At 37.8% G+C, this 27,698-nt stretch overlaps 2 protein-coding genes across 3 annotated transcripts; one reads left to right on the plus strand and one right to left on the minus strand.

Moving 5' to 3' along the window:
* The first annotated feature begins 3,117 nt into the window (after positions 1-3,117).
* Positions 3,118-8,493, plus strand: LOC104236796 (transcription factor bHLH140). Its single transcript, XM_009790805.2, has 6 exons — positions 3,118-3,478; positions 3,572-3,690; positions 4,662-5,572; positions 6,264-6,891; positions 6,980-7,150; positions 7,961-8,493. The coding sequence occupies exons 1-6, from the start codon at positions 3,439-3,441 to the stop codon at positions 8,288-8,290; spliced, it is 2,199 nt and encodes a 732-aa protein (XP_009789107.1). The 5' UTR covers positions 3,118-3,438; the 3' UTR covers positions 8,291-8,493.
* Positions 8,494-8,999: 506 nt separating this feature from the next.
* On the minus strand, positions 9,000-12,307 carry LOC104236795 (pyruvate decarboxylase 1). Of its 2 annotated transcripts, none has more exons than XM_009790804.2 (6): positions 11,690-12,306; positions 11,142-11,305; positions 9,967-10,617; positions 9,750-9,867; positions 9,469-9,657; positions 9,000-9,363 (listed from the first exon to the last, which is right to left on the minus strand). In XM_009790804.2, the coding sequence occupies exons 1-6, from the start codon at positions 12,272-12,274 to the stop codon at positions 9,193-9,195; spliced, it is 1,878 nt and encodes a 625-aa protein (XP_009789106.1). In that variant the 5' UTR covers positions 12,275-12,306; the 3' UTR covers positions 9,000-9,192. The 2 variants fall into 2 exon arrangements, 1 of the variants encoding a protein (XP_009789106.1); XR_011401202.1 differs by having other exon boundaries at positions 9,274-9,363; positions 9,761-9,867; positions 11,690-12,307.
* Positions 12,308-27,698: the final 15,391 nt, after the last annotated feature.

Below are 27,698 nucleotides of genomic sequence, written 5' to 3' on the forward strand. Positions count from 1 at the left end.
TGGATGAAAATATCAAGAGAAATACTAGAGGTAGCGATTTAACGAAATATTTTATTCAACTTATTGAAATGCCGCTATTTTCTTTCTTCTTTTAGCCAGAAAAAAAAAAGAGCTGATGGCATAGTGTTGATCGACGAGACGTGAGGAGGGGTTAACATGAGGTTGGAGATTTGGAGACATGATCCTGGAATTTAAAGGTTTCAAGTTGAGCATGACTAAAACAGAATACTTGGAGTGCAAATTCAATGACGGAACTCATGAAGCGGACGTGGGTGTGAAGTTGGATACTCAAGTTATCCCAACAGCGGTAGCTTAAATTATCCCGGTTCTATAATCCAAGGTAACGAGGAGATTAATGAGGATGTCACATACCATATTGGACCGAGATAGATGAAATGGAGGCTCGCATCCGGTGTTCTAGGTGATAAGAATGTGCCACTAAGGCTTAAAGGTAAATTCAACAAGGTAGTGGTTAGATCAACTATATTGTATTGGGCGGAGTCCTGGGTAGTCAAGAACTCTCATGTCCAGAAGATGAAAAAACTCGCATGTCCCATGCTGAGATTGATATGTGGCATACAAGGAGAGATAAAATTAGGAATAAAATTATTCGGGACAAAGTGAGAGTGGCCCATGTAGAGGACAAGATGCGGGAGATGAGGCTGAGATGGTTCAGGCACATTAAGAGGAGAAGCATTGATACTCCTGTTAGGAGGCGTGAGAGATTGGTCATGGCGGGTTTGAGAAGAGACAGAGGTAGGCCAAAGAAGTGCCGAGGAAAGGTGATTCGGCAAGTCATGGCACTACTTCAGCTTACTGGATATGACCCTTGATAGGAAAGTGTGGAGCTCAAAATTAGGGTAGACGGTTAGTAGGTAGTAGAAATTTTTTGCCTTTTCTTACCACTAGTATTAGTAGCTCTCTTGTATTTTCATATTCTTAAATCTTCATTACGTCATGTTATTTTGTTCGCTTCAATTATCATATTTTTCTATTATTACTGTTTGGTACTACTTCTTCTGTTCTTTTTTTTTTCATTTCTTTTTCTTCTTCTTTCTTCTCACCTCTTTTTGAGTCGAGGGTCTATCGGAAACAACCTCTCTACCTTCTCTAGGTATGAATAAGGTTTGCGTACACAATATTCTCCCTATACCCCACATATGAAATTAAACTGGATTTTTATTTGTTGTTGTTGTTATTGTTATTATCGTCATTGTTGTCTTCCTTTAGCAGGAAAAAGGGGGGGTGGGGGTGGGGGTGGGAAATCCTATTCCTTCAAATCCTTCTTCTTCCCTTCCAAATCTGAATAAATTGAAAATTTCGCAAAAGAGGTGCAATGGCGACTGTACTTAGTACTAGGGGTACGATGTCAAAGGTTCGATTCAGTCGGTTATTTTATAAAATTTATATCATACTAATTTTTCGGTTATTCTATTATATATAACCAAAATTAGACTTTTTGAAACCGTCCCAATCATGTCGGTTTCTCTTTGGTATGGTACAGTTCAGTTAATGTTTTGGTAATTTCTTTTAAATATCATGTAAAAGTCACTAGTAGAAGTAGAATGCAATAACATAGTACTTTTATAAGACTTGGCAAAACTCTCTAGACATTTTTACAATTTAAAAGATGATGAATTAAGAAAACATGAAAGATGGCTAAAGTATAGATTCATCAACTATTCTACAACAATGTAAAAGAAGCTAAATAAATACCAAAGATATTAACCAAGTTGGGACTCAAGAATAAAGTCTATAGAAGATTAAATATTCAAAAAGATAAATCTAAATCATACGAAAGGAAACATATTCAATACATTGTAATTCGCTACTCATAATCGCTACAATACCTTGTGTCTTGCTAGTGAATATGCTGGAAATAATTTAGTTGCAATAGGAGTAGTATGATCGGTTTGGAAATTAGGATTTTGAGTTTAATTATTTGTTGGCTCATAACTGTTTCATAATTCCAACGCCCAAGAAAAAAATTTAATGCTTTATTATTTTAAAACTTAATATATAAATATATTTTTCATATTATAAATTTATTCGGTACGATTTGGTATTGTTTCGGTTTATTTTCATAAAATAAAAAACCTACCCTAATTATCTGTACGGTTATAGATTTATATAAAACTACGATTTTTATTAAAAAAAACCTAAAAATCGATTTGATACGATACAGTTCGGTCGGTTTAGTCGATTTTTAAATATTCATTGCCACCCCTACTTAATACAATTTTCATAAGGTTCATATATAAGAATCCACTTTGCCCTATGTTATGGTTATCTTTTTTCATCCTAGTAATCCATTTTTCTTTTGCGTGTAATAAGAAGATTGAATGGGAGGCTTGGCGTAACTGATAAAGTTACAGTCATGTGACCAAGATATATATATATATATATATATATATACACTTTAGATTAGAAGTGCTTGCTTATTAACATCATCTTGTGACAAATGTGTTGCTACAAAATTATCATTTCAGACTATTAAGAATAATCAGAACGGATATTTTTGCAAATTTGGTTCTCAGCTACGCATTAAATAGTGTATAGTACATGAAATTAGAAGAATTATAAAATAAAAAATTGGTAATTGAAGAATTATAAAATTTGCAGATACAGCTATATTAATCCAAAGCATCATATTCATTTTCGCCTACGGAATATTTCCACTTGACTCATTCTTTCATCATTTTGATGTCATCAATTTTAAGTAAGAAAAGAGGCCTCAAATTTTTCATACACGGAATTATCAAACAATTAATCCAGCATGTTCCATAAGGATGGCATTTTTTTTCTGTTGCCTGTTGAGGATTAATTAATATGTTCTAAATTGTTTGATTTTTTCTTTTATCAGATGTCAATTTAACCAATTTCCTTAGCCAATTAACGTCTAATTCATTTTCAGATTAATGTTAGAAACAGAAAAAGAGTACTCTAATTTTGTCTTATAAAAAATGAGGAATTAATTAATTAAAAATGTTAATGAGGATTCATAGAGATGATCTCAGTTTGTTAAAAATTTAGGCATAATAAAAGTAATTATTGTTGTTATAGAATTCACTTAATTTAAAAGGTAAACAGAAAGGTATTTAACAAAGAAAATAAGAGAGATGAAGGAGAAAAGAAGAGGGGGGTCAATTTGAAAAAATATTAAAACCAAAACCGAATTTTTTAGCAGTTCCAATTCCTGTGTAGAAGTTCCTTAATAAGTGTCTAGAGTAAGATGCGAGGAAGAAGTTTTATTTTGTGACCTCAATCTCATAATTTCTGGGTCCACAAAAAAAAAATTGCTTAGTCAGTTGAGACACAAAATAAAATTTTCCAGATTCGAACCTGAAAAGCTCCGAACCTCTCCCAAAAGCATGTAAAACGATCCCAATCCCTCATTTAGTGCGAGAAACAACTTACTTTTTGCGCCTCCTAATAACCATGGAAGCAATGAAGATTGATCCTGAAACTAATTCAAAAGGTAATTCTTGTTTTAACGTTAATCTTTTGCTCAATTTGTTCATTCTTTTATAAAATAGAAAAATCATTTTTTTGATTAATTGATTGAAATTAGGGAAGGATGAAGCGAAACCCATATTGGTAATATTGATGGGTGCTCCAGGAAGTGGTAAGTCTACATTTTGTGACCTTGTAATGCGAGTCTCTACCCGCCCTTGGGTTCGTATTTGCCAGGTTAGTTCTACTCGTTTTGTTTCTTTGTATGTATGTTGCAAATATGGGTCTACATGATGGAATGGTTGAATGGGGTACTTTGACTATGATGTTTTACTGTCCCAAAAAGATAGTAGTAACAATTTTACTGTTGGGGTGTCGAACAATTTTTCAACAATAACAACCCGATATAATCCCACAGGTGGGGTCGGGTAGGTTAGTGTGCATGCAGACCTAACCCTTACCAAGGGGTAGAGAGGCTGTTTTTGATAGACCTTGACTATGATGTTTTCAAATATTTTAAATGTATCTGGATATAAAAGTTTGTAAGCTGAACTCCCAAACGTGTAAATTTTGTTTCAATAATCAGAAATTATGCCTGAATTTCACCAGGGAAATTTAATGAGTTGATCTCTACTACACTGAACTCCGCCATTTTTTTGGGCCGAAGAGGATATATTTGCTGCTTGTTATACAACATTCATGCTTGTTTTGATTTTTGGGAAACTACAGTTTGTTCTGTAAGAAGACTGGAGTAGAAAGTTTCAAGGGAAATTAAAAAGGTTGCTTTTTATATAGGTACTGGGGTAGTGCACATGGTTCATATATTCAATAAATATGTAGGTGCTAATTTTATGGGAATTGGCATTTGATTCAATTTCACCTGCCTTAGAGTAAGCGAGGGTACTGCCAGTTTCCTTTACACTCCTCTTCCAAAGTCCCTCATCTCTTGTACTAGAAAGAGAAAATGAAGTGTTCTTTTATAGTTTTTCAGTCTGCACGGAGTAGCTTAGTGTCGCATTTCATTTATGTATACGACAAGTTTCGGTTTTTTGCTTATTATTAGGATTTGAAGCATGTTTATCTATATTCTCTGCTGAACTTATCAGCACCTCACAGATTATTAGATGGAATACTATGTCAAAACATGTTACCATTAGAAAGAGAAGGTCTCACTTTAGAAGATTAACAAGTTCTATTTGCTATTGTAGGATACCATTGGGAATGGTAAGGCTGGGACAAAGAACCAATGCTTGACAGGGGCAGCTAGTGCACTAAAAGAAGGCAAAAGTGTATTTATAGATAGATGCAACTTGGATAGAGAACAGCGGGCCGATTTTGTGAAGCTTGTTGGTCCACAAGTTGAGAAGCACGCCGTGGTACTTGATCTTCCAGCTAAGCTTTGTATTTCTCGGTCGGTTAAGAGGACGGGGCATGAAGGAAATTTGCAGGGTGGGAAGGCTGCTGCAGTTGTGAATAGGATGCTGCAAAAGAAAGAGTTGCCTAAGCTGAATGAAGGATATGCTCGAATTACGGTTTGCCAAGATGAAAAAGATGTTCAAGCTGCAATCAATACGTACACTGCACTTGGTCCATCGGATAAACTTCCACCAGGCTTTTTCGGGCAGAAGAACTCAGATGCCAAAGTCCAACTTGGTATAATGAAGTTCCTCAAAAAAAAGGATCCTCCTGGATGTTCTGATACTGTGTCGAATGTCTCTCCAGAGAACATTCAATCTCATGCAACCAAGGAAAGGGACTCCAACCAAGTAGTAGAGAGCCATGAAGAACCTAAAATGGCATCTGCTGGCAGTAACATATCTTTAGAAAATATCCCCACACTTGCATTTCCATCTATTTCTACAGCAGATTTCCATTTCAATCTTGATAAAGCATCAGATATAATAGTTGAAAAGGTGGAAGAATATGTAAATAAGCTTGGAAATGCTAGGCTTGTCTTGGTGGATTTGTCTCAGAATTCAAAAATACTGTCCCTTGTCAAGGCTAAAGCTGCAGAGAAGAACATCGACTCCAAAAAGTTTCTTACATTTGCGGGGAATATAACTAAACTATACTCGGAAGGAGGTTTGCACTGCACCGCAATTGCTAATGCCACTAATTGGTAAATCTCTGCTCCATTATACTGTACTAGTAAAAACGAGAAAATTGATTTGACTCTGCGAGAGCCTTACCAGAAACTTCTCTTTTTCTTTCTGTTTGCATGTTCTGTGGTAGAAGCTTTGTTTAATGAAAAATAAAGTTGGTGAGGGAAAGCAAGTGGTAATACATTAATTTCATTTGAACGCCCGCCTTTTTATGGCGGCTCCAAAGTTTACCTGTAAGTCAGATGTAATTGAAACTATTGCAAAATTTTCAGTACTTTCAAGAACTATTCTTTCAAGAAAAAAAAAGGTAGATTAATGGCATGTTAAACAAATGGAACAATGTGTAGTCTTGTGCCTAAACTAGCCTTCTTTTGCCAGAGCTGCAATGTGGAGGGAGAGATATTTCTAGCAGAAATCTACTTTCGTGATTCATGAATCAATGTGGTACACATGAGTGGTTTTGATGATGATGCGTGCATGTAGAGCCATTAAATAGCAGGGTGCTAAAATAATCTTGCAGATATTTCCATTTTCTAGTGATGTCCAGCAGGTCCTCGATACCAATTTAGTTGTACGCTCACCCACTCGTAATATAATACTCCGTCGACACATATTGTCTCTGTTTTTACTGAAGCGTAATATTATCTTGCCAAGATATTATGTGTTGTTGCTTGATTTGCTTGTCATCTAAAAGCCAACTTTTCTCAGGCGACTAAAACCAGGAGGTGGAGGTGTAAATGCTGCTATATTTAGTGCAGCTGGTCCTGCCCTTGAAACTGCAACCAAAGCTACAGCTGGATCCCTTAGTCCTGGAAAAGCTATTGTTGTCCCTCTTCCTTCATCTTCTCCCTTGTTTAGTAGGGAAGGGGTTACTCATGTCATACATGTCCTTGGACCAAATATGAATCCCCAGAGACCAAACCATCTCAACAATGACTATGTCAAGGGCTGTCAAATACTCCGGGAAGCTTACTCAGCACTTTTTGATGGTTTTGCTTCTATAGTTAGGACTCAAGGAGAACCGTCTAAGGATAATTTTGAAAAAGAACTGAAAAGAGAACCTCAACCAGAGCAAGGTTCTACAAATGGTGATCAGAAAGCCAAGCGGGAAGCTGCCCCTGAAGTTGACATGAACAAGAAGTACAAAAGCTTTGTGAAAGAACTTGGACCCAATGTTGGAAGTTCTGGAGATGGAAATACTGGTGAACAGACAAGAAAGGCATGGGGCTCATGGGCTCAAGCTCTTTACGACACTGCAATGCATCCTGAGAGGCATAAGAATATAATAATAGAGAAGTCAGATGATGTTGTTGTACTGAATGATCTTTATCCAAAGGTAATCTTCCTATCTCAATGCCCCTCCCCCTCCCCCCGTTTGGCATTTCTCCCTTGTGAATTTGACAAATATATGTATTCTCTTGCAGGCTCAGAAACACCTCTTAGTGTTGGCACGCGTTGAAGGTCTTGATCGTCTTGCAGATGTTCAGAAAGAGCACCTCACATTATTAAAGACAATGCACGGTGTTGGCTTGAAGTGGGCTGAAATGTTTCTATCGGAAAACAATTCATTAATATTCCGCCTTGGATATCATTCGGTACGTTGAACCATCTCCAGTTCTTGTGCTTGCAGGAATCATAAGAGATAAGAAACGCAGATAGGCGTACCATTTTCTGTTTACGCTCTATCTAGGAAAAAAATTTGCAATGCAAGTAAAAACTAATGATTTACAACTTATCTTGTTTGAAATACTATAATGCTGTGGAAGCTTAGGTCAGCAAAAGAAAATACGACCTATGTTTTTTGTGCTTTTCTAGCCACTGATTTTACCTTCAAGTTCTCTATTAAAAATATGTTTACAGGAGTTTGTTAAGTTTTATTTCTGTGGATTAGAAGTTCACCAGTCACCAGTCCACTAAGAATCTGGTAGTTTAAATGGAATGAGGTGGTTTTGATGCATCTAATCAGTGGTGATTATATAACAGGGGCCAAGTCGACATGTCTGAAATGGTAGAATTGTATAAACAGCACTAGTTTCTGTTTATATTGGTTGGTGTGGTACATACGTCGAGAGTGTGTATTAGGTTTTGGATTTTTCAGTGGGGATTCTTCCACCTTCTTATTTACCCAAGCCATGTCATCAAGCCCCTCCTAGGCGGATTCAGAACTTAAATTTGATGGGTTCAACCTTTAGATTCTTACCATTGAGCTCGTTGTATATTTGAAAGTATGGGTTCCGTCGAAAATATTAGGGTTCAGTTGAACCCAATAATTGTAAATTAAAGTTCAGTTCAACCCCAATCATCTGTTTCTCTTCTTGGATCTCTTCCTCAGATCGAGTCAAAATGCTCGTCTCTTTTTTCTTCTACATCTCCTATTATTTAATTTGCTGAACTTTTGTGTGTAGGTTCCTTCAATGCGTCAACTGCATCTTCATGTGATAAGCCAAGACTTTGATTCAAAACATCTGAAGAATAAGAAGCACTGGAATTCATTCAACTCGCCCTTCTTCCGGGATTCAGTTGATGTAATAGATGAAGTTAGCCAAAATGGGAGGGCCACTTTAAAGGATGAGAATTTCCTTTCCATGGAGCTAAGGTGCCATCGATGTCGAAGTGCACATCCAAACATTCCTCGTCTTAAGGCACATATTAGTTCTTGTCAAGCTTCCTTTCCTGCATTTCTGCTGCAAAATGGTCGTCTAGTTTTGTTAGAAGGTAAAGATGCAGATCATTGAGTTTAGACACTAAGATTGAGCTGTGTTGTATTGAGATAGCATATGTATATACAATTTGAGGAAAAAGTTTATGCTGTTAGGAGGATTATATGAACAATTTCAGTCGGTCTATGTTCCTGGTGACTTGAAAATGTCCTTTAACAGCAATATTCACTTTGGATTAGAGATGGTCTAATATACGATTGATTTTGTTGTTTTCTTTATTATTTTTTATAAATCAGCATTGGTGACTTAAAAATGAAAAACTTCCCCATTATGTCATTAACCGAAATAGGATCCAAGATCTCAAATAAAAAATTCGTGTCAAATTGACTGAAACTGGAGAATTCATTCACAAGTATCATGATGGAACCAAGAATTATGGTACCAAATATAAAGTCATTACAGTTTATCATCCATGTGAAATTGGTCAGCTGAGAGTGACTTCCACCACTCCACGTGATTGGATTGAAAAAAGCAACATATTTTCCTTGACTGGTGGAAACAACCACCGGCAAATGCTAATTTCTCTTTTTTTGTTTTGGTCAATAATAAGAGAACGCTAAGTTAATCAAACTCCCGCCGTTTCCTCTGGATGTCTAAGTGGAGAAAACTAGAGAAACGGACCCATTATTTACTTAGTTTTGTACCCAATGGCCTTTATAGATTTCTCAATTATCAAAAATAAGTTTTTGTGATCCATCACTTCCGAAAAACTAAGTCAAAAGAGTTCCATAGGAAAAAGCCATTATATAAACAAGCTAACAAAAGAAAAGGACAAAATTACAAATGCACCATTACAAGCAATACATAGTGGAATACCCCCTGAGGAAACTAGGAACTCAGAAATTAAACATGGCAACATTAGTGGCAACATTTTTGTAGCAAACCAGGTAAGTACATATTTTGAACAACTAGAGATTTTACTGTGGGTTTGGTGGACGACTATTAGCTGCTGAGACCCTTGAACCCCATTCAAGCAGTTCTTTGCTAGTGTCATCTTTATGGACAATCACTTCAATGAGGCATAGGCAGTCTTTCTTGGCTCCATTTGCTGTTTCAATTGCTTCCACTAGCTCCTCTTCACAACGAACCTATGTAGAATAGCGACATGCAATAGTTTCCGTTATATGAATACTTTTAGTTCAACATCTGAGTAAAATCAAAAGCGATGATTGAAATTTTGATGTTTAACTCACCTTGGTTGTCCAACATTTTCCATCTCCATTATGGATTGCATCGACTAATCCGGTGTAATTCCAATTCTTGATCACATTGTAAGGTCCATCATGGATCTCAACTTCAATTGTGTAGCCACCATTGTTTATCAAGAAGATAATGGTTCTTTGTCCACACCTCAGCATCGTTGAAATATCCTGAGCAGTCACCTGCATGTATTTTGCCATTTTGTTGGATTAGACACACGGGGAAACATCAACAACTCATTCTCCTTCATTCAATTCAAACAGAGTCTATTTGCCTGAAAGCTACCGTCACCGATGCAAGCAATCACCCGCTTTTCAGGTGCAGCTTGTGCGTAACCAAGAGTTGCACCGACAGACCAACCGATGGATCCATACTGCATTTGGAACTCATACCTGAAAGACAGCGAAGAACAACAGAAGTTATTATTATGATCATGGAACTCAATACCAAATGGCAGTCATTTTACAGATTTCTATTGATTTGATGCTCACCCACATCCTTGTGGCAATTTCAGCTTCTGGCAATTGAACCACGAGTCCCCCGTCTCAGCAATCACAGCACTGTCGCCAGACAACATATTCTGAATGTGTTGAAATAGAACATTAACCCTTAATGCCTCCTTAGGCTCACATTTAAGAGGATGTCCCTCAGGAACATAAATCCTATGGTAATTCTCAAAAGCAGTCGGATTATGCTTTAATCTCTTTGCTAATGCAGCAAGGAAATCCCTCATCAGAACACAACCAAACGCTGGTCCATTCCCAATAGTCACACGATCAGGCTGGACAATGATCGCTTTCTCTTTCTTGAGAAGCAGAGAATAACCAACAGAGCTATAGTCATTAAAAATAGGTCCAGCAAACAAGTATGCATCAGCAGATTCCACGATTTCAGCACAGAAGGCTGTGCTCACTGCACCCCAGTAAGTCCCAATGAAATGTGAATGGTGTTCGGGAAACAACCCTTTAGCAGATGGCATCACTGCGACAGCATAACCACAGGCATCAGACAACTCAACAAAAGCATCAGATGCCTTTGCAACCCGCATTTTTGGCCCTCCAACAAGTACTGGCTTTACTGCTTTGTTCAAGAACTCAGCCGCTGCCTCCACTGCTGCTTCCAAACCCATCATATTACTCAGTCTACAAACAGGAAGAGACACCAAAGTAAGCAACCCAGAGAGATACACAGAGGCAGATCCTGCATATAAGGAGAGTGGATAAACATGCATCAACTATTTCATTTCGTTGTTCATTCTGTGATCGATCAATCTATCACTCAATCAAAAGCTGCTCTGCTCTATCAATGTCTGATTTTGGGTTGTCTAATCACACTCGATATTATGTATCTGCTTATCATTTCCAGGCTCAGTAGTTTTGTACTAGGTTGTTTCAGACATTTTCTTGGAAATGAAGAGCTGGACCTTACATATCAATCTAATTTTTTTTATATAAAATAAAAATAAATATATATGATAAGAGACGCATCCACCACCTTTAAATCTTGGATCCATGAACGACTAAGAGCATTGACAACACACTAAATATTTCAATACAATTCAACAGAAAGAACAGATTTCATCTATATACGACTTCAACATGAAAAAACAGAGTACATAATCAGTCTTTTGAGTATAACCGAAAGCTCAAGACTATATATATATTACCTGGGAGAGAGGGCAAATGGAACTGGTTCACGACTGAAAGTAGGGTGTGGAATCCCCGGCAGATTACAGCCTATGCTTATATACACCGGCTTACTCTCTTTCAAAGCTGTAGATACAGCAGTGTCAATCAGTTCATGTGCATCCTCTAAATTATTCACCACAGCCTGCAAAAACCCAAAACCCAACAAACATTTTACACAAAATTTCGTACAAATACAAAATACAATCTCTATGCTACGATTGAAAGATGATGTTTTCTACAAAAATAAGTTTTTCGTCCACCAAAGAAAAAAAAATGACTTCCCTTACTTTCGGGCTGAAAATACTCAAAATATTTCATCAAAATACTATCCAATTTTGCTAATATTATTATCATCATTAATACCAAATGTTTCTCCAACCGAACACTAGAAAAAAAATTCTTCCAGGAAAATAGTTTTGAGAATACCAGTCATTTTCAGGAAAAATGACTTTCATCGTACCAAATACCCCTCAATTGTAGTGTCGCAAAAACATAAAACGGGACAAATAAGAACAGTAATACAGACCTGGTAACAAGTGACAGTTTGAAAGCAACGAAGCTCCTGACTAAAATCCTGCAACCCAATAGTATGATGTAAAATCCTGTTGGTTCCATAATCATTCGAATTAGGTCCCCCAACAATACATATCAACGGTAAATTCTCACTATAAGCACCCGCTATAGCATTCAAAACACTTAATCCCCCAACAGTAAACGTAACAACACACGCACCCACACCACGTGCTCTAGCATAACCGTCAGCGGCATAACCAGCATTAAGTTCATTACAACAACCTACGAGGTTAAGTTCAGGTTCAGATACGAGGTGGTCTAAAAGTGTTAAGTTGAAGTCGCCGGGAACGGAGAAAACGTCGGTGACGCCGATTTGGACTAAACGGCGTGCGAGGTGACGGCCTAGAGTTGAGTCTGGGGAATTGAACGGAACGGTGGAAGTTTGGATTGTAACGGCGTTTTGGGCTGGTAAGTTGGCTACTACGTTGTTTAAAGGTTTACACGTGTCGATTGCACCGACCTTGAAATCCATTGAAGGTGATGATGAAGGTTTGCTGATTACTCTGTTTTTGTTTTTTTGTTCTGTGAGTGAGAGCATGAGAGAGTCGAGAAGATTTATATAGTGTTTGGATTAACAAGAAAACATGGGGCGGATTTGCGTTTTTAAATTTTAAGTTTGTTGGTTTTCTTGTTTTAGCCTCTCTCTTTTTCCTTTTTCTTGCGAGGAGGGGAGTGAGGGGTGGGACCGTATATATTTTTTATATAGAATTAATTTTCTTAAAATAATATTGAAAAGGTGTATTTAAGTTACAAAATAAAATTAGTAAATAATTGTAAGTTAATAATATTCATGTTTAAGGGTTTAGATCTGCTCTAATGGTTCCTCCAATTTGTTCTAGTAATTACTTCTTTGTACAAAAATATTATAGGATACTGCTTGATTAAATGGTATAATGATCGTTCAACTTTACATAAAAGTTGTGTGTGATAGTTTATCAATAACTAAAAATTCTTTACCCGCATTTATTTATTTTTGGAAAATACTAAAACTTTTATCATGTTGCCTTAGGAATCACATAGGAATTTTATTTAAAATAAATCTTGCCTTACCCATGTATAAGGTGGGTATTAAATATTTATAGATTGACTAGTAAGATGAATGCATTTTCCATTAGTTTAATGTTTTCAACTTTGCTATGAAAACCATGGTCCTATATAGTATTCAATCATATTATATATATGCTTAGGCATATATTTCATGGACACTTTAATAATACTAACCTTCATATAATACTACTAACTTCTAACAAATACTTTTAAAATATATATGCAGCAAAAATATAATTTAATTATTCATTATACGATTAAATATGCTTGAATATTCTCGGTTCATTTATTTATATGGTGGATTTGTACACTTGTGCAAGACTTTTTTGGAGCTTTTTGTACTAAATTATATCTAATTTCAAAAAACTCGAAGCTCTACATTACGCCAGAAAAGAAAATATACAGAAATATTATATTCTCCAAACGTGAACCTTTTTGTTAATAAGGAAACTTGATCCTGAATATCTACAAACAAATGGTTGCTACCGAATTTAAACTAATATGTGGTAAATAATGCCATATAAAATAATGATTCATGGTTAATTGGTCAAACAAACTCACGTTGCAATTTTTCAAAATTCCAAATATTAGCACAAGTAATATGAGAGGAAATATAATTATGTTGTATAGTTTAAATAGCGAAATGAATTATATAAGGTAAATCTTATTCGAATTTAAAGTCCTAAATTTTATGACTTGTTACTTAGTTCAAATAAGGAAAATTTTAATAATCAGAATGTTAGTCGATTTCAAAGTCCAATATATTAGAAAAATATAAATTACAACTTTGTCTAATATAAAATATGTATTTAAGGATAAAAAAGGTGAACGACTCTAAGGGTTTTCGTGCTTTTAAAATAGTATAGACTAGTCAACGCGTGTACCTGTATCAATTAATATATGCTTTTATAAAATTACATAAATTACATTAAATGACATTTGAGTTATAAAGTAAAATTTTAAAAGGTGTAAGTTTTAAATATAATGAATATGATACAGTTTAGTAAACACTATAAAGGAAGACATCATGCCCTATAAAAGTTCTTGGATGGTTTATTGTGATTTTTTAGGACTACTATGGGGATATCTTATCAAAGTTATTGTTATTATGATAAAAAGAAAAAAGTCACAAAAAATTGTCATGTTCTTCAAAAATTTATCACATAACACAAATTGTAATGTTGAAGTTTCTTAGTGATTCGGGAATAAAGATGTTGGCCTGACTAATATTATTGAGTACATAATTTAAAATGAATAACTTAATATGAAAATAATATAGGGAACAATCATTTAATGGAATAAATGCAAAAAAGGAAGAAAAATAATTAATGATAATTAAATATGTCGTTTGCTATTGTTTTGTCCTTATTACTTCAAGTCTTGCTTTTTTGATTTCTTTTACGGCCGATATTATTCTTATGGAAACAAATTTATGTATTTTAAGAGTTTTGTCAACTTGAAAAATTATTTTTACTTATATGATTAATTTGGAAATTTCTCGGAACACTTTCCAATAGTGATGAGATTGCACCAGGGATCAGCTCTCAGCCGATTTTTATTTGCCCTGGCTATGAATATGCTGGCGCATCATATTCAAGGGGAGGTACAATGGTGCATGTTATTTGCAGATGACATTTGACTAATTGACGAGACACGAGACGGTGTTAACACGAGGTTGGAGGTATGGAGGCTAACTCTGGAGTCTAAAGGTTTCAAGTTGAGCATGATCAAGACAACATACTTCTAGTGCAAGTTCAGTATGAGATCCATGAAGCAGACGGGATGTGAGGCTTGATACACAAGCCATCCCCAAGAGAGGGCGTTTCAAGTACCTTGGGTTAGTACGTAATTCAAGAAATAAAAAACTTGACGAGGATGTTACACATTGTATTGAAGCAAGATGGATGAAACGAAGGCTCACTTCCGGTGTTTTGTGTGATAAGAATGTGCCACCAAAACTTAAAAGTAAGTTCTCTAGAGAGAGTTAGACCGACTATGTTGTATGAAACAGAGTGTTGGCTAGCCAAGAGTTTTAATGTTCAGAAGATGAAGGAAACAGAAATAGAGATGTTAAGATGGATGTGCGGACATATAATGATAGATAAGATTAGGGATGAAGATATTCGGGATAAGATGGGTGTGGCTCCCGTGGAGGAAAAGATGTGAGAAGCGATGTTTAGATGGTTCAGGCATGTGAAGAGGAGAGGCACAAATGCTCCAGTAAGGAGGTGTGAGAGGTTGGCGGATCTAAGGAGAGGTAGAGCTAGGACGAAGAAATATCGGTGAAAAGATGATTAGGCAAGACATAACGATGCTTCATCTTATCGAGGATATAACCTTTGAGGTATGGAGATCGAGAATTAGGATAGATGTTAGGTAGTCGAGTGTGTTCCTTGGCCTTACCAGTGGTATTAGTGTTAGTTTTGTATTTTCTTAGTCACGATTTTCTACTATTATTTGTTGTTTCTTTTGCTTCGATTTCTTATTGGAGTGCTGGTGTTATTGTTTATTGCTACAACTTCCTTTCCATCTTTCCTTGAGCCAAGGGTCTATCGGAAACAGAGTCTCTACCTTTTCAAGGTAGGGGTAAGGTCTGCATATATAATACCCTTTCCAAACCCCACTTGTGGGATTATACTGAGTTTGTTGTTGTTGTTAATTGAATTGAATTTTTTTGCTCATTAAAATTAATTTAAACTTATTATTTATTCTCAATATTAAATGAGCTAATTTAGTTTTTATTGATTCAAAATTTTAATATTAGCTCATTCCAAATATTAAATATTTAGCTGTAATATGGATAAAAATTACAATCATATAATATTGTTTAAATAAAAAATGGTCTATATAAGGTAAGTGGTTTTGATTACTTAATATTAGGAGAAGAATAAATATTTCATTGCATATATATATATATATGTGTGTGTGGAGGGGGGGGGGATAGAATGGAGCTCTTTTTATAAATTAGCAACATTGGTGTTTAGATACTTTTCAAATTGATGAATTCTCTTTTAACCGAAAATCTCAAATAGCATAATCTTTTATTGTTTAAACAAAAATCAAAATTGGATGGGGAATAAGAAAAGAAAAGGACAATAGCCTCAAAGATTTTGGAAAGAACTACTGGCTAAGAAAAAAACCTGAAGATTAATCATAAAATTCCATATTGATACTGTATACGGGTGAAACCAAGCCCGTGAGGCGTCTCGATTTTCGGTGAAGTATATGGAGCAGACACGTGACTGTAAGGAATCGGAATCGACATAAGGAACCCCTTGAGTCGGGGTCCGGACAAAACGCTTGCCCTCGGAAGCGTCAGGGTCACGTCCCCAGGTTCAATTCGAATCCCGAAAACCTCGGAGAGCGTTATCAGATAATCGAGTACGGCCAATAAAGGGCCGTGATATCTGTGACCAGCCGGATGTCACAGTGTAAATCTCGGCACATATCGGCAGAAAATCAATGATTAATAGAACAGAAGATTTTTATCTTTTATGGAATTGTACTTAGGGTAAAACTCCCTTACTATATAAAGGGGTCTAATTATTCATTAGGGACATTGTAACATGCACATCAAGGAAATATACTCTTATTTTCTCTGTTATAAGAAGTTCTTACTTTTGTTCACCAGTTCTTCATTAATGTGAGCCCGAGATCTAAGGCATGCATTTCATTAAAGTTGTTACTGAGTCCGGGATCACTCCCCTTAGTTGGTTTGACAATTATTACGTCCTTTATCTATTTAATCTAACGCAATTTATCATTTGTATTGAATTAATCCGCGTATCTTTAAACCACTTATAAATTTAATTGTTATCCATTTTTTAGGGTAAACAGTTTGGTGCTCACCATGGAACTAAGGATAATAGTGGCGATTTGATACAAATTTTCATAACACACTCTATTTTACACTTGTTCTTTGAGCTTTCAATTTTAGGTCAAAATTATAAATGTCGAACTCCCAATCTGCCCAATTGAACGTGGATGCTGAGTCCAGCCACCATGGCGAGAACAACAACGTGATGCCCAGAAACGAGGTGCCTCCTGTTGACCCCAACAGAGTCCCAATTGCAGATCCGATCGATGCTAATTAACACATGGCTATTGAAGAAAACTTGCCTACTGACCCCGAAAACAACATTCACGGGGGAGCCCGGTCGATAGCCCGGAGTACACACGACGGCAAAGATGATGGGATCAACTTGCGCGTGATCTTCGAAATGTTACAGGCTCAACAGGCAGCGATATCCCAGTTGCAAAACCAAAGTCGCGTCCCCAGCAGAGTTGAGCCCGAACCATCCTGGGAAAACGCTCCCAAAAATGAACCGTCCAAAGAAAAACCGGGTGAAGCAGAACTCGGGACTGTTGATACCCAATTTTTCCCTAAGTATTTTTTACACTCAAAATACTTTCAAAATAACATATATGTGCATACATAAGCATGCCCAAGTATTTTGGTATTTTTCCCAAAATTTTTAAGGATTTTTCAAAACTAATTTATTGTCTATTTTAGTAGTGCAAAATCCAATAATTATTCACAAAATTATCATTTTTGGTAAATAATTTATTTATTTCTCATATTTACACCAAAATATAATTAAGGTGATTTTTGCATATTTTTACAAATTTATTTGCTATTTTTAAAGCTAATTTGCATATAATTGCAATTATAGCCCATGTTTCGATTAATAGTATTTTTATAATTGCAAAATCAGTTCCAGTATTTTTGTATTACTAATGGTTTCAGTACTTTTAATTTTCTTTTAAAATCATTTCCATTATTTTTATAAAATTAAGAGGGAGAAATTGGCTATTTAATACCTAACCTATTATTATTGCAATTTTAGCCCCAATTGTAACCCACCCCATTAGATTTTTAATTAACCCAATACCCAATCCAAATCCGCCCAGCCCAATCTCCGAATAACTCGGCCCATCTTCGATTTAATCTGGGTCGTTGATCAAATGAGATCAACGGCCAAGATATCGTTTCCTTAATTAAATTCTAACTACCCCCTGACCCCTCATTTCATCGAGACCGGTCTCTCTCTACTTGGTCTCTTCCTCTCCTCCTTCTCTCTAGAACTTTCTGGTTCTTCTCCGATGGCCTTCACCATCTATCCGGCCACCTCCAGCCTCACCTCTTTCGACCACCAGCCGCCGTGAAACCTTATCTCGCTGATTCCCTCTATCCTAGAGACCCCAGGAGCCTCCACCATACGAGATGGTCACTGAAAGCTTTGCCTGGTTTGTCTTCGGCCTTTCTCCGATGGGTTTTGGTCTGATGGTGCTATGAACACCATTATTGCTGAGTTTCACAGCCAGGTTTCTCCTACTTCTCACTGGTTTCTTATGAAACTCTAATCTTTACCCAGACCTCTTAAATCTCTATATTTTTAAACGATTTTAACTCACACCTTTATGTTTTATACTACTCTCTACTCGATCTTTACGATTGCTCAAGTTTTAAACGTTTTGTTCCCTTTTTTGTCAAACTAGGGTTTCTGAACCCCTTTTCGAAATTACTTTATCTTCTGATTTTGAGTACTATATGTTTGTGTTTATATTATTTGCTTGTTTGCGTGATCTTCTGGGTTATTCTCCGAGTTCTATGCTTTAATTTTGTTGTTATGGTTCCAACCTTCTATTGTTTCTGTGATTTCTTACTTAGGGTTCTCTGATTTTCGTGCCTATTGTGTTTAATAGGTCTAATTATTCATTGTTTACCAAATATTCTGCTGATTCTATGCATCTCTTCGAATCCCTGATTTTGTATATGTTTTCCTTAGAAGTTTTTCACTGATTTTGAATCACTTCCTTATTTGTGAGATGCTTTCCTTACTTAGAACTAATTCATTGTGATTTTAGTCTCATCCGTGATTCTTCTACTAATTTTCAGAGTTAATTTATATTTTTACCATATTTATGCGCATAAACATACTTTCAAATATTCAGTATATATTTTCCTTACTTGAAATATTACGTATTTGGCCCTTATTACATGTTACATGTTTTACTACTCCTATTATGGTAGATTCAGTAGTCTAAGTGATTCTTTCCTTATCTGATATAACTTGTACCATTCGAATCATGACTCCCTAATTAAAAGGAGTTTGGTCCTATGATTGATTCCAATTGGTATTGCTTCTATAATTGTGTACTTGTTACCCTATTCTTTACTTGTTTTCAAAACTATAAATACTCTACCCTCTGTTTAGCATAACAGACGAACAACCACACTGTTCTGAACTCTCTCTTACACACACAAGCATACTCACTGTTCTCTCTTACTTTCCTACACATTTTCGCTCGCTTCTCTTATTGACTACTGGTTACCTAGTCGGCTAAAAGCCAAGACTGAGTAACTTGTTACTCTACTATTTTATTGCTCTATACATTGCTTCTCTCTTGGTCTGCACACTATTGCTCTACTTCCCTGTACAATACTGCTCTATTATCCCACTCTTGACTGGTATGTCTGCTATTTGATTTACAGCTTCCAAAACAACATATTTTTATGCATATTGCACTTTCTCTTATTTCTTTTATGCTTCTACCTATGGTTCTGCTGTTTTCATTGCAATTAGCGTGCCTCTTTGCTAGTTCATTGATGTGATTACCCTTCCCTTAATTCAGCATGTCTACTGCTTCCCTTACTTGTTTAATACAGTTCTTCCTTACCCCCTAACCCCAGTACATTATTAGCATGTATTCACGACCCTTCCTAGCTACTAAATAATCCTGAACCTCTTCCATGAGCTTTGGGATGAAATGTGTTGTGACTGTTTAAGTTCCGAAATGTTTTCTCTAATGTCTACGTATGTGCAACTATGCTCTTACATGTGAACTACTTGTCCCCATTTCCCCTTTCCCCTGTTTGTGTTTGCTTCCCTGAACTATGTGTGATATTCTAGTTCTGAGATTGTCCTACTCACCTTCTTACAAAACTGTCACACTCTTCTATTGTTTTTCTTTCAAGAACTGATTCTATATGGATCATTTTTAAACTGTTTTTTTCTCAACTCAATTTCCTTAAAACTATATCACGCACTCTCACTACTCTTAGAGATTAGGTTCTACCCCCTTCGTGTAAGCATTGCTTTGAGTAACTCTGAGTACTCACTGAACTTTGATGCACAAGGCTGGTAATTCCACACTGCACTTGTTCAACATTTTTTGGTAAATGTTTGGGTGCTGGTATTGGCCAGGGACCCAATGGGGCCTTAGGGAGCTTTGCCGCACCCAGACCATGGCAAAGGCTGTGAAACTCGAAAAGAGTGAGGTTGGAAGATTGGGCCTGGGTGAAGGCTCCCTATAGAATAACTTCTTATTTTTTATTCTTTATTAATGTAATTCGGCTATCCTTGATTTGTAATAATTTGTAAATGAATGATTGGGGTCGAATAATGAATATGGGAGGGGTTATGCATGCTTAGTTCAAGTAATGGGTATAAAACATGCTTATAGGACTTTATTTACCTACTTGCGCAATAGATATCATGTATCGGACATGCATCTCACATATTAGTAATCTTGTTTTAGGCTCTTTACTTTCAGTCTGTTATTATACTCATTTCGTAATCACGATTAGTTAATAACTAACAAGTAACTGTTATAAAATTACTGCTGCATTCTCATTAGCATTTAGAGACCATGTTTTAGGAGCTTCTATGTGCATTAGACATCCTGTTACTTAGGGTTTTTATTTGCAATTGTTGAACGCCTCACCAGTATGTTTAATCTAATAATACAAGTTTGGTTAACTGCGTCCTTTTAAAACCAGAATTAATATGCATGTTCACCCCTTTAAGGTAATTAGGCAACGCATACGACGCCTAGACAAACTTTAGGCCTAATAAGAATCGATTAATCATGTTTACCGATTTAAGACCAATCAACCTCTTATAATTTTGAACTCTGCTGCTCCCATTCTTGATGAAGTTCATTCTGTTTTTTTTTAAAAAACTCCCACTCTATCTGGAAACAAAATCTTGAAATTGTGCATCTATTTACTCTCACTGATTTTCTCGTTCTTGTTCTATTATGTTTTCAAACTACTGGGTTACCATTCTCTGCCCAGAATCGTGCTATTTTGAATACTTGTCCAGCACCTCGTTAAGCTACTGTCACTACTTGATTTTCAAAAACCATGCTTTAATGATTTTTTTTATCTGTCGCTAAACTCAACTGCTGTTATCTATTCCTGTTTTCTGAAAAATCCTATCTTTGAGACCTTAAATGTGTTTGAGACGTGCTGATTACATGTTTACTTGTGGAGGGATCTGTGAGCTTTTTATTTGCCTTTGTGTTCCCTTTATGTGTAGTCCTACTTGTTATGTATGTCGCTTAGTATTTTGTCCTTTAAACCTAAGGGTTCAGCCTAGTCCTTACCTTGTAGGAATAGTGGTCCTAAATACCCTCTAGGATTTATAGGATGGGACGGGTAATAGCATGCAATAAGTAACGATACCATTCCGCGCTTTAATACCTTAACGGGGTGGGATGGGTAGAATATGGATATGATGACCGGCGCGCCAATATCACGTGCGACCCCTCTTCTGAGGAGTGATTGCTGGATATTGCATTGATGTGATCCATATTATTTGTAAACCTAGGACCCCCTTCCCTTTATTTGCTTTCATCTCTTCTTGTAAAACTATTCAAATCCTTTTCATAAATTTCTGTCCTTTCTACTTGCCTTCAAAAGTTTTCAACCTAATTGCAATGTTATATGCGAATCCTTATTTGAGCCTTGATTGTTTACTTGTAAAGTCACAATTGTAGCATGGCCGGGACCACACTAGTGGATCTTGAGGTATGCCTAACACCTTCCCCTCGAGATAATTTCTAGCCCTTACCTGAACTCTGGTTTTCCAACTCAAACTATTCTAAAAAGTGTCCCAATGCACTATAAACATTATGTGGCGACTCTTCAACTTCTAAACCCAATTCTCGAAAGGGAATAGAGTTGTCCTCCCAATGCCGTATACCCGATTTCTACCCATAGAAAAAGGGGGCGTCGACAGCATGGCGACTTTGCTGGGGATTCTTTAGGCTTTTACTATTGCATGTTGCTTGTGACTTTACTATCTCATTAATTGCTTTATTTACTGTCTTTTATTCTTTCCTACGAAACTGACTTGGCTCTTCATGTCTTTTCTTTCCTTTAACTGCTTTCTTTTACTACTTTATTTCAATACTGTTGTAATTACTGCAATTATTGTAATCATTTATCTTATAAACGTGGAAATACATGTCAATTTGTTTTATTCTTGTAAACTGCATCTTCAACATCATATTCCACTCGTGCAAAACAAATACCATAGCAACGCTTATAATGAGTGATTGCGCTCTTCCAATATTATCACCCTTTAAATTCGGTAAAGGCGTATTTGCGGTAAAATCAGTCGATCAGCGGTGCAGTCGATGGTTCCGTGCCTTTCCCTCTTGAGTTGTCCGCCCAAGGGTACCTGTCTAATACCCCGATAGAAACCTTACTCTGTTTAACTGTGCATGCATCATGGTCAAACCTAGCCGAGTCAGTTATGTTGTCCACATAATGACTCATTAAGATATCCCTGTCCGAAGTCCACTGGGTTTCCTTGAAACCCAAACGGACGCCACCATATTCTGTACATTTATTTGGAGAACTAAATGCTTTTTATGCTGATTATTGGTATTAAATAGTCGAGTCCGGTGGGGGTGAGGTCTTAACCCTTTTGTTTTGCATAAAATGAATGACAAAGTTCCTGACTTTGGTATGGTAAGCATACCTTCACTCTTGCAGACTTGGTGGAGAAACCTCCCATCGAGCAACCAAATCAACGAATGGAAAGAGAGAGTCACCAAGGCTAGTGAGAAGCTAGAATACCTGGAGTACAACTTGCTGGAATTGGAAGGGAAAGTGAGGAAAAGAGTCATCGACTGTCAAAATGTTGAAGAAGGTAAAAGAGAACGTCAGGCGATAGCATTTTTACTGGAAAATCTGCGCGAGCTGGAGGACTTGATCAACGAGAACATTCAACCTGAAGAAGGACCTTCTGGGACCAAGTAGTTAGGAGTCTTTCTTTTCGCTTTTAATGTAATAAGGCCAATGGCCATTAGTGACATTTTTACTGTCCGCTATTTTAGTGTCATTTTGGATTCGCCTTATATTTATCAATAAAATGAGGCATTTAGCATTATAAGTTCTCCAAATTAATTTGTCGCTAGACCTACCTTGGGCACAATGAGGCACCCAAATTAGGACGCGATTTATATTCTTGCACAATGTGTTTAAATATTGCAACTTTTCTTCTTATAACCCGCACTAACTTGTTACCTTATTTTTTGTTTTTCTTTTATTTTTTATTCCCCTCCCCAAAGGTTAGTTCGTGCATTCTGGAACCATCATCATACAGTACGAGATCCAAGGGCCCTCCTCCTCCTCCTCCTCCTAGTCCTATCCAGAACAAGAACAAAGGCAGGATGGGAGATTCAAGCTCCAGAAAGGAAATTGAAAGAATTGAGATTCCTCAGGATACCCCGGTTACAAAGGAAACTACTACCCAACTTGAGCAAAAATTATTGAAGTTCCGAGAAGAACTGGATCAAGTTCGGAACTTGGCAAATTTATCATTCTCTCTTACCGCTCCTGATGTCAACTTTCCAAATGCTCAAAATCCCGCACCTCCACAGAACACCCCACAACCAAAGATGCAACCCACTCATGCTCAACACTGCAACACATACCACACTCCAAACAACACTCCACTACTCATTCCTGAACCACTGAACACCACAAACGACCACCTCTACAACACTCCCATCTACGTAGATACCGTACCCCACTACACTCAACCAATCTCAAGTGCACCTGAATATGATGACAAGGACTCTCTTATCAGAAACTTGGCAGCATAACTAAAGAAGTTGACCAGCCGAGTCCAGGGCATGGAAGGAAACAAAGGTATAGAGGGGCTGAATTATGAGGACCTCTGCATTCAGCCAGATGTTGAACTTCTGAAGGGGTACAAACCTCTTAAGTTCAAAATGTACGATGGCACGGGAGATCCCAGAGTCCATTTGAGGATGTATTGTGATAAGCTGGTCGGAGTCGGAAGGAATGAGAAAATCCGTATGAAACTCTTCATGAGAAGTCTGAAGAGGGATGCTTTATCCTGGTACATCAGTCAGGACCCCAAGAAATGGACAAGCTGGGTAGGTATGGCATCAGATTTCATGGATAGGTTCCAATTTAATACAGAGAATGCACCGGATGTATTCTACATCTAGAATTTGAAGAATAAGCCTACCGAGACATTCCGCGAGTATGCTACTCGTTGGAGATCAGAGGGTGCTAAGGTCAGACCGACCTTAGAAGAGGAACAGATGAACAGATTCTTCGTCCGAGCTTAGGATCCACAATATTATGAGAGGTTGATGCTGATCGAGGGCCAGAAATTCTCCAAAATCATCAAGCTGGGAGAAAGAATTGAGGAAGACATTAAGAATGGTATGGTTACTAATCTTGAAGCATTACAGGCCACCAACAAGGCTTTACAGTCTGGTGGCACATCCAAGAAGAAGGATGTGAGTGCCGTGATGGTCGCACAGGGAGCCAAATCACCACTAAAATACCACACTTACCCGTCACCTCCACTTACATATCAGCCCATCCCAAATTACCAAGCACCCGCTTAACAAAATCCACCACCCGTTTAGCAATCATCTCCGCTTCCCACATATCAACTCACTTCACCCAGATACTCTCAACCTGCACCTGTTTACCAAGCTTATAATGCCCAACCCTCTCACTACCAATCACCTCCCACTCACCAAAATTTCCCTAGACCCAGACCAAAGTTTGACCGCAGACCTCCCAAATAATATACAGCCATTGCTGAGCCAATTGACCAGCTGTATGAGAAATTTAAAGCTGCTGGTTACGTCTCCCCTATCCCTTCCATAACTTTAGAAAATCCTTCCCAGTGGGTCAACCCTAATAAGACCTGTGCGTACCACTCCGGCATGAAGGGACATACCATTGACGAGCGCCGCTCGTTGAAGGACAAGATTCAAACTCTGATCGACAATAAGGTTATCGTAGCAAAGGAGCCTACTCCTAATGTCCGCAATAACCCTTTGCCTGACCACAACGGTGGAGACATTCACATGATCGAGATCGAAGATGACTAGGACCCCAAAGGGTCGATAGGATTGATTGCTGAGGATGATGAGCCAAAGAAACCGGCTGTCACACTTAACCCAATTGTTGTGTAGAATCATCCCTCCAGGGGCGATGAAGTAAACATGTCTATACCTCTCGAATTTTAAGCACCTTCTTCTGCGAAGGTGGCCGGGCCAATTGAGGTTGAGTTTGGGGCTCCAAAAGCACCGGTACCCTTTGAAGTTGCTGTGTTACCACCGAGGGTACCCATTCCTGTAGCAATGTCAAACATAACACCGTTCCACTCAAATGCCATACCATGGGATTACACAGCTGAAGCTAGGAGGAAAGGGAAGACAAAGATGGGAGAAGCAATTGCTGCGCAGGGTATGACCAGAACAGGCAGGGTTTACACTCCAAAGCACCTAGCCTAGTCCAGTAAGCAAGCCTCTAGACGGACTATTGAAACTGGGACCGATGATCTTTAGAGGAAAATACAAACTAAGGAGTATTCGGTCGTTGAGCAGTTGAACAAAACACCAGCGCAGATCTCCATCCTAGCTCTTCTATAGAGCTCTGACGCACACAAAAATGCCTTGATGAAGATATTGAGCGAAGCTTATGTGCCCAGCAACATAACTGGAGGCGAAATGGCAAATATGGTAGGACAAATACTGGAAAGCCACAAAATCACCTTCCACGAAGATGAGCTGCCACCGGAAGGACTGAGTCACAACAAGGCCCTGCACATCACCGTGCAATGCGAGGATTACTTCATCACTAGAGTCTTGATCGACGGAGGATCCAACCTCAATATCCGTCCGCTTATCACTCTTAGAATATTGGGAAAGAGCCTGCACGAGACCAAAGATAGAGCCATCAATGTCCAAGCCTTCGATGGGTCCCAAAGGTCCACTATCGGAGAGATCAGCCTATGCTTGCAAATGGGGCCAACCTGGTTCAACATTGACTTTCAGGTGATAGATGTCCCAGCATCCTACAATTTGCTGTTGGGACGACCATGGATCGACGCTGCTGGAGCTGTAGCATCGACCCTACATCAGGCAGTGAAGTTCAAATGGAATCACCAAGAGGTGATTATTCATGGTGATGGTAGCAACCCCATATATAGTCGCCAAACCATCCCGATGATTGGAGGCAGAAGGAGAATAGGCGGAGAAACATACCACCACATTGAAAGAGTCAACGCTGTAGACAAAGATAAATGGTGGGATAACAAGATTGAAAGTATCTTGAATTGGTGTGGATACGAACCTGGAAAGGGACTCGTCAAAAACCTCCAGGGAATCGTCAAACCCATCAAGCTGAAGAAACATGGTACTACATTTGGTTTGGGGTATGAGTACACTTGGGAGGAGTTCAATCACTGGTCGCCACCATGGCGCCCTACTACCCACTGGAGCATCCGATACCTCACCTGGAGCAGACTTACTAGCCGGCATATACTATATATGGGTCGGAAGAAGATGAAACATTGGCAGCCGTGAAGAATCTATTCCTGGAGGATGATGATATGGACTGCTGTATTATTTTCAAAGAGAAAGGGGAGGAAGGCCCTTCTATACAAGTTGTGAACCGAGGAGAACGCCTCAACAATTGGTCAATCAGAACCACCAGGGCCCAGAAAGCTTCGGGGTAGCAAGGCTAAACAAAAGCACTATGCATCACGTTTTTACCTTTTACTAGCTGATTTTATTTCCGCATTGTCTTTTAATTTTGAAAAGAGTTCTGATATTCAAAACAATTATGAATTCAATCGAAACATTTCAGTTTATTATATATCTCTCTCTTATTATTTTTTCTATCATTCACTTTATTTTACACAACATTACTATTACTTGCCTTGACGATGAACCAACGATTGTGACTTACAACGAGACAACGCAACAAACGGATATGGATTCAGAAGAGGATGATATACCAGAAGAGGTCATTAGAGAGGTTGAGAATTTTGAGAATAGGCCTAAGTCTAACTTGGACGAAACTAAGGTCGTTAATCTGGGAGATATAGAGAATGTCAAAGAAATGCGCATCAGTGTTCACCTGTCACCATCAGAAAAGAAAGAGTACACAGAATTCCTAAAGGAATATGAAGACATATTCGCCTGGTCGTATGATGATATGACTGGTCTCAGTACATCCATTGTAGCTCACAAACTGCCAACAGATCCAACATGTCCGCCGGTAAAGCAGAAGCTCAAGAAATTCAAACCCGACATGAGTTTGAAAATCAAAGAAGAGGTTACCAAGCAAGTCAAAGCCAAGGTTCTCAGGGTAGTAGAGTATCCGACATGGTTAGACAACATCGTGCCAGTGCCAAAAAGGATGGGAAAGTTAGAGTTTGTGTTGACTACCGGGATCTTAACCGGGCCAGTCCTAAAGACGACGTCCCCTTGCCGAATATACACATTCTAATTGAAAACTGCGCCAAGCATGAGTTACAGTCTTTCATTGATTGTTTCGCTGGGTATCATCAGACATGGATGGACGAGGAAGATGCAGAGAAAACGGCTTTCATCACGCCATGGGGAATGTACTGTTACAAAATGATGCCATTCGGTTTGAAGAATGCTGGTGCCACCTACATGAGAGCCATGACTACCATATTTCATGACATGATACATAAGGAAATCGAGGTATATGAGGATGACGTCATCATCAAATCCAAGAAATCCAGGGATCACATGGAAGACCTAAGAAAGTTCTTCAACAGATTGAGGAGGTACAATCTGAAACTGAATCCCGC

This window comes from Nicotiana sylvestris, chromosome 7 (assembly GCF_000393655.2).
Source record: "Nicotiana sylvestris chromosome 7, ASM39365v2, whole genome shotgun sequence".
NCBI lineage: Eukaryota > Viridiplantae > Streptophyta > Magnoliopsida > Solanales > Solanaceae > Nicotiana > Nicotiana sylvestris.